This window comes from Pelobates fuscus, chromosome 9 (genome assembly GCF_036172605.1).
Source record: "Pelobates fuscus isolate aPelFus1 chromosome 9, aPelFus1.pri, whole genome shotgun sequence".
Taxonomy (NCBI): domain Eukaryota; kingdom Metazoa; phylum Chordata; class Amphibia; order Anura; family Pelobatidae; genus Pelobates; species Pelobates fuscus.
In genome coordinates this window covers 125,614,100-125,626,522 of record NC_086325.1, presented here as the reverse complement: position 1 = coordinate 125,626,522, position 12,423 = coordinate 125,614,100, and the positions used below count along the sequence as shown (strand labels likewise).

At 39.3% G+C, this 12,423-nt stretch overlaps 1 protein-coding gene across 2 annotated transcripts in view; it reads left to right on the top strand.

Moving 5' to 3' along the window:
* BRINP1 (BMP/retinoic acid inducible neural specific 1) overlaps positions 1 to 12,423 on the top strand; it is a 754,539-nt gene that overhangs the window by 147,675 nt on the left and 594,441 nt on the right. For both annotated transcript variants that reach the window (XM_063432378.1, XM_063432377.1), the window contains one exon: positions 5,334 to 5,524. In XM_063432378.1, coding sequence (XP_063288448.1) covers positions 5,334 to 5,524 — 191 coding nt within the window. The remainder of the gene's footprint in view (positions 1 to 5,333; positions 5,525 to 12,423) is intronic.

Sequence of the window (12,423 nt, the reverse complement as noted above, 5' to 3'; positions counted from 1 at the left end):
GAATCATAGCCACATAACAGACTGAATCATGGTCTGACATCTGAACCTGCAAATGTGAAGGAGAAAGGATGAACAGACATGCGTGATACATTCACAGTTAACATGGAATGAATGAAAAATGAATCATCAGCATCATTATAAGAAGGACTCTGGAGAAAACAGAGACTGAACCTGAATTATCTTATACAGTAAGAAAGAAATGCAAAGATGGAAGCAAAAGGATGCTAGACAATTGGTTATGGTGTCTCCTTCTTACAATCTGCAGCATTATCATAACATCAACCCTAGCTGTCGTTTTAAAACTGCATTGGGATTATGTTAACAAGCAGGAAGCACCTGAACTGAATTGGACTGCACACTATACAAGTTCTGTGATCGTGAGGACTACCTCCAAGAACTATCTCAAAAGGAGAGACACAGCTCACCTACACTGGTATTTCACAAGGAACCTATTGAAGATCATTCCAAAAGATCATTCCAAAAAAAACGATTATACATGAGAAAGATGTGATTGGACTATTACAAATACTAATAATAATAATCCTAACGATGATTATTCAAAGCATGCTGCAATCCGAAAAAGACGAGACAGATGCTTGTGAAAGACTTTGAATGCACCTATGGAGGTGATGTAAGAAAAGACTTTGCCATATAGTTTATCATTGAGTGACTACCGCAAACAGCCTTCTTTTGCTGAAAAAAAGTGCTATGCTAACTCTGAACAGAAGATGTTTCCAAGCAGAAGATGACCGGAAAAAGAAATAAAGGCTGATAATTGTCAACACCCAGCTGTTTCTAAAGATGGAACATGGTACTGAGGAAACCTGATTGACTATCAAAACACCTCACAGTACAAGACACAGATTGTTGCCTACAACTCAGAAAAAAAGTGGTTAATAGGAAGGAGCAGAAGAAGAGGAATATAGATTTCCTACTGGAGTGAAAAACCATCCTGGAACAATATTCTGCAACAATGAACTTTACAATGACATTTGGTGGCATATGAATTTGAATTCGGAAGAAACATATCAATTAACGAAAGAAACCTTGATGCAATTAATACATAATAACAACACAGGCCTACTAAGAGCAGATGCCCTGCCAACAGAATGGAATATAAAAGGCCAGCAAAATCTTTCAGAAACCTTACATCATGGGACACTTGTACTAAAGCACGATTTGCAGCTTTTCTTAAACTCTACATATTATTTACATACTTGCAAAGCAAAGAACTCCTTGCTCCTTGCTCTTTTGGTATAACTATACCAATCAAAACGTTAAATGGCTCCATAGAATCAAACGACAAAGGATTTTTGCTATATTCTGGACTTCCAGGAATGTGGTGCATGGACAGAAAAATTATAATTACTAAAGCAATCATGCTATTTGTTTCCCTGTATCAGAAATGTGTCAGTGACAACGTGTAATATAATACAGATACTATAATTAATGGTATAAAATAAACACATGATGTGTTAATTACAAAGGTGGATAGACTTTGTGAATATCTGAAACGCAATTGAAGATTATTGCTAAAATGCCATATGCAGCTGCAGTCTGGCCTACAAACAAATATATTACACATAAAGTAACAGCTAATAATTCAGATGAATAATTGAATCATGATAGTTAAAGATCATATGATTACAATAACAACTGCAATAATGTTTAACCCCTTAAGGACCAAGCTTCTGGAATAAAAGGGAATCATGACATGTCACACATGTCATGTGTCCTTAAGGGGTTAAACTTCAGAAGAAAATGTGAACTGTTCTTATTAAATCAGAAACTACTCGATATTCGTTTAAGTTTGCAGAGTGGTATAATTAATATAAGTGAAGTACTTCAACAGTTAAAATTTAACTGAAAGAGAGGCAGAAACTTTACTTCAATTATCATAAAGTTTATTTACAATGATAAACATATTCAGTCTGCCATAGCTAAGGCCAGTCAATGGAAAGTCAAAGAGTATTATGGATTAACCCGTCCAGGTGATATACACGATGATTTTGGAAATTGATCATTTAGGTCACCTATTGCAAACAGGTGAAAAGATGTCAAAGATATAAATTCAACATCCATACCACTCTATGTATATATATATTAAAATACACGTAGAAATATTTTATCGGTTTTTCAAATACCAAGGAATTGTTATTTGGTTTGTGATGGTTAAAGGTAAATATAAATACCTTCAATATTGTATCTGAGTGCTTTCTTAACTCACTTTTAGAAATAATAAATATCCACATCATCTTAAGTTACACCCAACAGCCGCTGGTAAATATATTTAAACAATTAAGATTCTCATTGTTAAGCATCCAATCTTACGAACGTGACTTTCCACAATGGCTGTCAGATCTTGGTAAAAATAAAAATAAAATTCAATATTTGGGTGTTTTAAGCCACTAATAACTGTAGTTATTATATTATCTAACCATAACTTATGGAATAAGTTGTCTTCTCCCTAACAGGACAAAGAAAGATGAATAATGTCATATTTCCAATTATCAACTATTCTAAATATATTGAGACATTTTGAATAAAAGAGTATTTTTATCATTTAAAGAGAATGTAATTTTACATACCATTGTGAACAAAGGCGGTAAATACTGTTTCATATTATCCTTATATCTCTAAATCATATGCAATGGTTTTATCTCTAAAACAAAACACTAGAAAGATTAACTATGTTACTATTTCATCTATCATTATTATACGAAGTATAACAAATGTAAAGATTTTTCCACAGATTTTATCTGTTAACATTTTTAGCACAACAGCACCTGATGTCATTGAGATGTCTATCACTGAGATGTTACAAAGATTCCAGTACAGCAAAAAGAGGCGTTCTTGAGAATCCACTTCGATTGCTGTATCAACATAACATTTACTATAATGGGATCCATGTCACTTAAGACAATGTCTTGGAAATGCTGTCAATTAATTTATTCCGTAAAAGAATATCGGAGAGTATCCAATCTATACACATCATAATCGGTGTAAAGATATTTCATGAAAAAACAAAACAAAAAAGCAAAGACAAAGACAAATACCAACACCATCACCACGGTGATAACAGATGATGCCGATTCAATATCTGCAACCAATTCTAGCCAAATATTTGGAAAGCTGGACTCTACAACCTATACTCTACAACAAATACCCGGGTATTCTACAAACACAACCTCCAGCAATGTATCTAAGGAATGTAAAATTCTACAGGCCTTTACAGACTTTGGATTACAAATACAATTACTACTTTTAACTTTGGATTAAAATTTGTATCAGGATCCATCCGAGAATATCTTACTCTGGAACTTGGTGTTCTTTTCAATTCTTTCCTAGACAAAAGCTTTGCTCATTTTAATCAACCACCTTTACAGGCAAAGATCACACTACGGATATTTTACTGTTACAACAATGATCAAAGATGCTGGGAGCACAAAAAACCTAAAGACTGTTGGAGAACTTTGGTTCACTAATTTAAGGAAGAAATGCTCTACAATGCCCACAGTTTAATGGAGAGGGTGTTATGGGCAAATGCAAATATTACAAGTTTTAGAATGAAATGTTGTATTTCTTAAACTGTGTACTTTGTCTTTAAGAGATATTGCAAATTGACAAGGTGTTAGAAATGGAACATATTGTTTTTCATAACTGTTTCTTTAAGCAATAACCTCAGTGCATATTATGTTTGCGCCATTTTGTCCCAGACGAATTACAATAACAATAATGCATAAACAAACTTCAAGGCTATACTACGACTCTTTCAGTACACAATATACTGTGGTAACCCCAAGTTAATGGAACGTCCCCAAATCCGGGAATCTCCCACGACTGTGCACTTACGTCTTAGTATAAACAACAGATAAGCTATTCAGACTTTAAGATGCCATCTTGAACTAAGTCAGGAAAATTTCCATGACGTATACACCCTTTAGTTATGGCCTTGTATCTTTGCCAAATTAAGGGAGGTCCTAAATTGATTTAAAGTAGACAAGTTACTTTTTCATATATGAACTATGGTGACTCTAAAATGACGACACTTAAGGTATAAATAGGTGTACTTTTAAAATGTTAAGAAACGGAGGAGAGACTTGGAGACAGACGCTGCTCCATCTTAAAATGACTGAGAGGCTGACATGATGACATGTTCAGGAGGGTATGTTAACCTATTAATGATATTTGCAAGCATTTAATTTCATCGTATAAACTCTGCTATAATGGATTTTATATGTCTATATTTATATTTTTATATAATAAATATCTAAAAGACAAAACTATTGCTTCCAAGACAATCCTTATTTTATATTGTATTCTCAATTATTTACATATGTTAAATAGAGGATCTCTTACTAACTATATAACATTATGGCTAAGATATCTGTATGGTTAGCCCTGCTAAGTTCTATGCTTTAAGACATTATAGAGGTAAATAAGGGAACCGCCAGCGGTTACAGTACAAAATATTATCTCTCAAAGTAGCTATACAGAAGAGGGGGAAAGGTCACCCAAGATGGACCTAAAGGTTCTACATACCAGAGTATATCCATTAGCTCTTAGCTCAGTTTGGGAACCAGCAGTTCCCAAACTGTGTGCCACAGCACCCTTGGAGCACCACAATATGCACACAGGGGTGCCGCAGAATATTTCCCCGGTGCTATGATTATAACACTGGGGGAAACATTATTGCTCAACAGAGAACCGGTCGAGTGGCAGCATCCCAGCATCCTTCCTCTCTCCTGTTGGAGGGAGAGGAGGCAGCCGCAGCATGAGAGGAGAGGAGCATAAAGAGTTCCTGCCCACTCACTCCCACAGCAGCTGGACTCCAAGCCACCCTCTTCGCACATAACAGGAGGGTGGCTGGAGATATATATAAAAAAAAATGTTTTTTTTTGCAATTTGACACAGCTGAATTGGTGTGAGCTGCCAAAGTGGAAAGGACACAAGCTGCATACAAGTTTGTGGAATCCTGATGGCATCTTCCAGACAATAACATTTTGTATTAAACAGATATGTAAGAAACGTTTTTTTTTTATATTTTTTTTAATTCTCTGTTTGCATGTTGAGTGTTTCCTTATGCAACGATTTACAAAAAAAATATATAAATCACTCAATGATGTAGTGTTCTTCTAAATTTTTTTACATGTACATTCCAAAATCTTCAACTGTAAGAATTGTTTATCAAAGTACCATATGAAACCTGTAAAATCGTTGCAGGCTATATTTTCATTTTAGGTACAATATATTTAAGGAATATGTATAATTCTGTGATTTGAAAAGTACTGTTTTGTATTATGTATTCTAAAGAAAATATATTTATATCAAAGGGAGTTTGCTCGTTGGAAAGTGAGGAATGTGGCAGTAGATCGGAAGGAGCCTCTTCAAAGTCCCTTACCACTCATGCCTGAGTTCCAGCGCAGTTTGAGACTTCTTGGGCGGAGGCCAACCTCTCAACAGATCATAGACACTATAATTAAGAAGTATGGTACCCACCTTCTGGTCTCTGCTACACTTGGCGGTGAGAAAACACGTTTATATTTCCTTCGAGTTAAAATGTGTGTATATATATATATATATTTTTTTTTTTTTTGCATTTTAACAACCAAATACATTTGTTTGAGAATATTCCTTCACTGTTTTGGAAAGAGACTTTGTCTAGTAAGGACATTTGGTTATTGGGAGTGGGGGTAGCCTTGAATTTGAAATGTGTATGGAATCACAGACACACACAAATAAAGTACATTTTATTCCTACTTACTGTAATTTTATTTTTCTGGTCATAGGCCAGACAATGGGTAGCTCCTCCCTATCCCTAATTAGACAGGAACCTAATTAAAACAGGTATAAGTAACACCCCCTACCCCTCCCATCCTCTGTCTTGTTTCCAGCAATTTCCCAGGGCAGGATCTTTGGCCTATGACCAGGAAAAGAAAATGACAGTAAGTAGGAATACATTTTCCTTTTTCCTGGCAATTTCATGGCAGCACAATGAGTAATATCCAAGCAATAACTAATGGAGAGAAAGAAATACACAAGACTGCCAAATTATGAATGCAAAGTGAAAACATACACCACATAAGGAGATTGGAAATTAAAAACGGATTGCCCACTGTTGCCACATTACCAAATTGACCTATTCAAATGTACCAAAGAAAAATGTCTGAAAAAAAGTATTGGTTGCCGATCAAGCAGCAATTTAACCTATATGCTCCACGGAAACTTGGTCACTGATGCTCAAGAGTGAGAAATGGCTCTAGTGGAGAGGTAACAGACTTTCAGGTACTGTAACCCCTAAGGCTTAGTAGCCTAAAAATAGCCCATACTATCCATCTGCTAATGTCTTAAATAGAGGCAAATATCAGAAGAAAGCCATATAGCAAATTTGTAGTAATAGATCTTAAGGCATCTATCTAGGACAAGAGGAGAGAGTTTCATTACTGAGTCTCCCTTCCAATCAATAGACTTTTAGAACTGGAAAAAAATGTCTGCATTAATACGGAGAGAAGCAGTCACTTTATGACTAAATTCAGTAACACATTGAGGATTATTCTATATTGTGAAAGACAGTAAAGGGTTTTAGGCAAAATAGTGCGTGAAGATCTAATATCCTTCTGCCCAGTGCTAATGTCACCGATAGAGCAAACTTAATATTAAAGGACCACTATAGGCACCCAGACCACTTCAGCTTAATGAAGTGGTCTGGGTGCAAAGTCCAGCTAGGATTAACCCTTTTTTTTTATAAACATAGCAGTTTCAGAGAAACTGCTATGTTTATAAATGGGTTAATCTAGCCTCTAGTGGCTGTCTCATTGACAGCCACTAGAGGCGCTTCCGTGCTTCTCACTGTGATTTTCACAGTGAGAAGACGCCAGTGTCCATAGGAAAGCATTGTAAATGCTTTCCTATGAGACTGGCTGAATGCGCGCGCGGCTCTTGCCGCGCATGCGCATTCAGCTGAAGAGGAGGAGGAGAGCTCCTCGCCCGGCGCTTGAATAAGAGGTATGTTTAACCCCTTCCTCTCCATCCAGCCTGGCGGGAGAGGGACCCTGAGGTTGGGGGACCCCTCAGGGCACTATAGTGCCAGGAAAACAAGTTTGTTTTCCTGGCACTATAGTGGTCCTTTAAGCATTTGTGGAGGCATAGAGTCTCATGTATAAAAGGGGTGAGATGTTCACAGGAGCAATGGTTAACTGAGGGATCATATAAATACAGCCAACCAAAATTTAGATTCCTCCATATCAAAGCCCTTTCACTTAAAGAGAGATCAGAGAGTGCTGAGACATGTATCTCTGAGGTGATGTTGCCAAGTCCTAAGTGAGTCCTGGATTAAAGAACTTAGAACCTCCTTGGTAGAAGGAATTTGAATGATGACCTAATTAGAAATATACCAGAAGAAGGCGTGGCTTGGCCTTGGAAATAGATGGCAGCAAATCCTGAAAGCTCCTGACCATCCGCACTGAATCGAGCACTTGCCTGCAGCATCCAGAACCACACACACACCTTAAAACACACCTACCATGTCCAGCGCAGGTTACGGAGGAAGAAGCGTGCAGAGCGGGATGAAAACCCGTTGTCTGTAACTGACACAGTTGCAGCCGCCACGTGAGTCCACAAGGCTCGCTTTAACCCGCCTCTACCTCGGGCGACTTCACTGATACCCACATGGGAGAAACCTCTCAAATCTTGCTTAAACTGACAGATGTAAAAGCCTACCTCGCTGGGGACGCGCCTTGGGGGCGTGCACATCCGAACTTGAGCAGCGGGTGGAGTCCGTTGTGCAAGCCCACAACACGGTAGTGTCCAACACTGACTCCATGGCGCAGCAGCTAGACAACCTGGAAATGTTGGTGGAAGACCTATCTAACAGCTCCAGGTGGAATAACTTACACATTAGAGGCCTCTCTGAATCACCAAATGAAGGCCCACTTCAACAGAAAATTGAGGATTTCTTCAGACACCTGATACCTGACATCATCGTGTACTGTAAGTCAGAAGAGCAGATGGGTCTGTACCCAGAGACAGGGATTAGGAGGAGGGGGGATACCCACTTGAATGTTTAAAGGGGGTAAAAACAAAAATGAGTAACAAATAGTCTAAAAAATAATAATAATAATAATAACAAAAAGAGAAAATCACCAATGAAGTATCTTAATCCTAGTTTCCTGGTAACTTCCCCACCCTATGATATAGACTGCATTACACATAGTGGCAGATAGTCCGCCTACCTATGACACGCAGTCATGGCTCTAAAGATACTCTCATTTAACATTAAAGGCCTGAATTTGCGTACCAAACGTAAACTTCTCCTAAAGGAGTTGAAGGCGAAGAAGGCCGACATTGCCCTGATACAAGAAACTTATCTCCCCAGGTCAGCCACCTTCTGACTGCTAGATAGAATATATACCAAGACCTATGTGGCCAGAGCAATGCACAAGCGCGCAGGAGTTACTATCCTTGTACATAACCAAAGCCCGTTCCAGGTGACTGGATCCCAAGTAGACCTGGAGGGCTGATATGTAACCATCACGGCACATTGCACACCACCAGATTCCACATACTCAACATTTACGCACCAAACAAACCAGTTCTGAGACTCCTTCACTACTCTGATGGGCACAGTGGGGGGGGGGGGGAGTGGTCATGGTGGAGGAGACTTCATTGCAGTACCGTGTCCGGCAGTTAACAGGAGCTGTAGGCGGGGAGTGCTGCGGTCGCACAGTAGAGGGTCATGAGACAAACTTATGCTCACATTCTTAGGACACACCTTGACGCATGGTGTCTCGAACATCCCGACACACGTGACTTTCACATTCTACTCTGTACCCCATGACACCTATTCCAATATAGATGATATTTTATTTAATGGACCCGGAATGGCCAATGTCCTCCACTATGACATTAACAGTATTACATGGTTGGACCATGCTGACATTAGTCACCCTTGACATACTCCTCTAATTGGATTGGAAATTCAACACGAAAATATTTTGAACACAATGTTACACAAGACGTTAACCCCACAATGGTATGGGCAGCCCGCAAGATGGTTACCAGGTTATTTTATCAAAGCAACCACACACAAAATAAGACAAACAATTAAACGGTTACTAGAATTACAGACAGCCCTGAGGAAAATGGAGCTCCAACACAAGACAAATCCCACAGCAGCCAAACTGACCAAACTTAATGCCTCAGACATTCGATTAAAGAACTATCATTTCAGGGAGTGGCCCATTCCATCCTCTGGTCCAGACACACATTTTACGAGAAATCCAATAAAATAGTTACATAGCTGAAAAGAGTTCAGCCTTCCTCACATTTGTTTTTGTTGTTGATCCAAAAGAAGGCAAAACACCTAGTCTGTAGCGCTTCCAGATTTGCAACAAACTAGGGAAAATGTCCTTCTTGACCCCAAAATAGCAGTCAGATGTCTCCTTGGATCAAGCAGCTATTACCCCATTAATTAGAAATTATGTTATGTTTTTGGAAGTATTTATCCAATTGCTGTTTAAACATATGTATGGACTCTGATGAAACCTCCTCTTCAGGCAGAGAATTCCATATATAGTGATAGACTGAGTGGTGGATAAACCAACACCAGTCAATAGGTGGAGCGCTCAAAGTGAGATAACTCACCCCACTCTTGGGCTGTTTGAATAACCTAGAGATGGGGATGAAATAAATAGCGATATCGTGTAATACGTTTAAATTTATAATAGAGTGGTGATATAAAATATAGACCCACTCAAATGGTTCTGAGCCTTAGCAAGATAGGCTCAGATCGCTTGGGCTGGCGTGTTTGGGATAACATGAAACCTTACAATGGAAGAGTGTCACGCTGTTCCTTAAAGAAAAAACCCAAATATGGTGCAGTATGTAAAGATAATGCAATGGGGGGTGACAGTGTGCAAAACAACTGCTCACCTGGTTCAGAGCCTAGACCCTGGCTCTGAGTATATTGGTGTATGTGTCAGTCAGGGGACACAAAACCCTGTAAATGGATAGCAGGAACACAGGATATTTCATCAACAGGAAGAGGTTAAATAAAAATAATTTATTATAAATATATAAAAAAAACTTCAGTAAATAAAATCACTGATAAAAAACAGTAAGCTAAATATGCTGAATAAGTCCTCAATCCTGTGTGATGTCCAGACTAGTAAACTAAATATGCTAAATAAGTCCTCAATCCTGTGTGATGTCCAGACATCACACAAGATTGAGGACTTATTCAGCATATTTAGCTTACTGTTTTTTATCAGTGATTTTATTTACTGAAGTTTTTTTTTATATATTTATAATAAATTCTTTTTATTTAACCTCTTCCTGTTGATGAAATATCCTGTGTTCCTTCTGTTCCAGTATTGCGTTAATTTCCTTGTTACGTTAGTTCGAATCAGAATCTGGAGGTGTTGGGTTGGTAAGAGGGTTTCTTTCATGGGGCGGGGAGGATGGGTTTGTAAATTGCCCTTCCCAATACACTACCCATGGGGCCCAGGTGGACAAGAGTCGTGTCTTGTGTGCTGCCGTTTGAGTGGACAAGCACTCATGGGTATAGTATCGATGTATTTTGGCCAGTAGGAGTTTAAGAGGGGCATTGTGGTAGCTTCCAGTGGTTCGCAATTAGATTTCTCACTGCTAGCGCTATTAGTGCCATGATAATTTTTGCCTGCTTTGTTATATGTTTGGGGTATGTTAAAAATATACCTGTGTGTATGCCTAGGAGTGGCGTGGTAATGCCTATGGTTTGCAGTATAGTTTGCGCCTCATGCCATAGCGGACGGATACGTGGACATGACCACCAGATATGAGTCATCGTTCCACTTTCCGTTCCACATCTCCAGCAGTGTGGGGAGACCGTTGTGGCGAAACCGACCTCGCCACGTGTCCTTGGAGGGGGCTGATTGCCCGCCTCTTGCCTTTGGACTATGGACCAGACTTTATGGGAATGTGATACCCCAGATAGCCATACCATGGAGCCTATTCATATAATGAAAGACTATGGGAAAGACTTTAGCTCCATGGCAATTGTACTGTGTGAGTAGGATCTGCGCGCTATTCGATAGTTTTGTGCGTGCAGATCCCAGCTATCTGGGGATAGGTGAAATGTCTGTGTGTTATGTGTAAATGTGACTTTATGCATTTTAAAGTGTTTTATGTCGTTTTGCAACCATGTGGTTAATGGAGTCTGCCTTTAGTCCTGGGTAATTGGATTACTTCTCCAATTAACTCCAGGGCAGAAGGGAGGAAACCAGGGTGCATTGTGGGGATGTTTTTCTGCCAGCCAGAAAGGAACAAAAGATACTTTTAGTAACTTTTGAACCCCTGGTCGGATTCATGCCATTTTTTAATATGTTGTTCCCCTGAATGGATTGATTGTGGATATGTATTTTTATGTGAATGTGATGTATGGTTTTAAAGTTATGAAAGTTGTGTAAAAGTATATTTTACACTGTATGCATAATGGGATTATGTGTCACACTAAGGGGAGGGGATGTGTGGGAGGTAACATCTATGTCATTGGTTCTTTTATGCCTCCCCCTGGGTGTGGCCTGTATGTGTGAGTTGGAAATAAAAGCCAGGCTGGATGAGCCAGTCGAGAGTTCCTGTTTTACCCTCAAAGTGATGTGTCGTCTCATTATTGGGGGAAGGATTTATTGCATGCTGTTCCAGTTGACTGCTAGGAGTACAAGCCTATTCGTATGGTTCCTATTCAATGGTCTACATCATTCATATGCTTGGGAGAATTTAAAGGTTTCTCGGATTCGGTGATTGTGGTGTCTGCCAGAGTGCTTGGAGTCCTCAGGAAGCACTAGGAGCATCCATTAACGGAGGTACCAAGTCGGGGTGCCAGGCGATCCGTTACAACCGTTTTATACATTTTATGAAGCCTTTGGGGTGTTAGGTACCACCTATACACACATTTTTTTATGTGCTTCGAAGTGGAAATAACACTGTGTTATCCCTCTAAGTGCATTTAGAGACGTTTTTATTTCCATGTTGGATGTCGTTTTGCATTCTGCTAGCCACTGTGTCACAAATGTGGGGGGTGGAGGCGGTGAAGCTCGTAGAAGGGTTTTATAACAAGAGGCAAGGGATTTGGATTTGGATGGGCCCCGCCAGCATATAGAGCCTCTAGGTCCAGTAGGTCTGGATTGCGTACTGTAGTATCGTGTGAGACGTGGGTGGGTATAATGCTTTTGAGTTGCATATACAGAAACACTGAGGAATTAGGTAGGTGAAATTCCCATTGCAATTCTGAAAAGGGTTTGATGCCGTTCAAATGGAGGACTTGTTCAAGTGTAGTTATGCCTAGTTTGACCCAGGAATTCAGCGAGAGCCAGGGTGAAACCGCTTTTAGGGCTGTCAGCGGGGAAAGTGGATGATATTTGTGGGGTGCAGTTTGTTTTTGGTGTA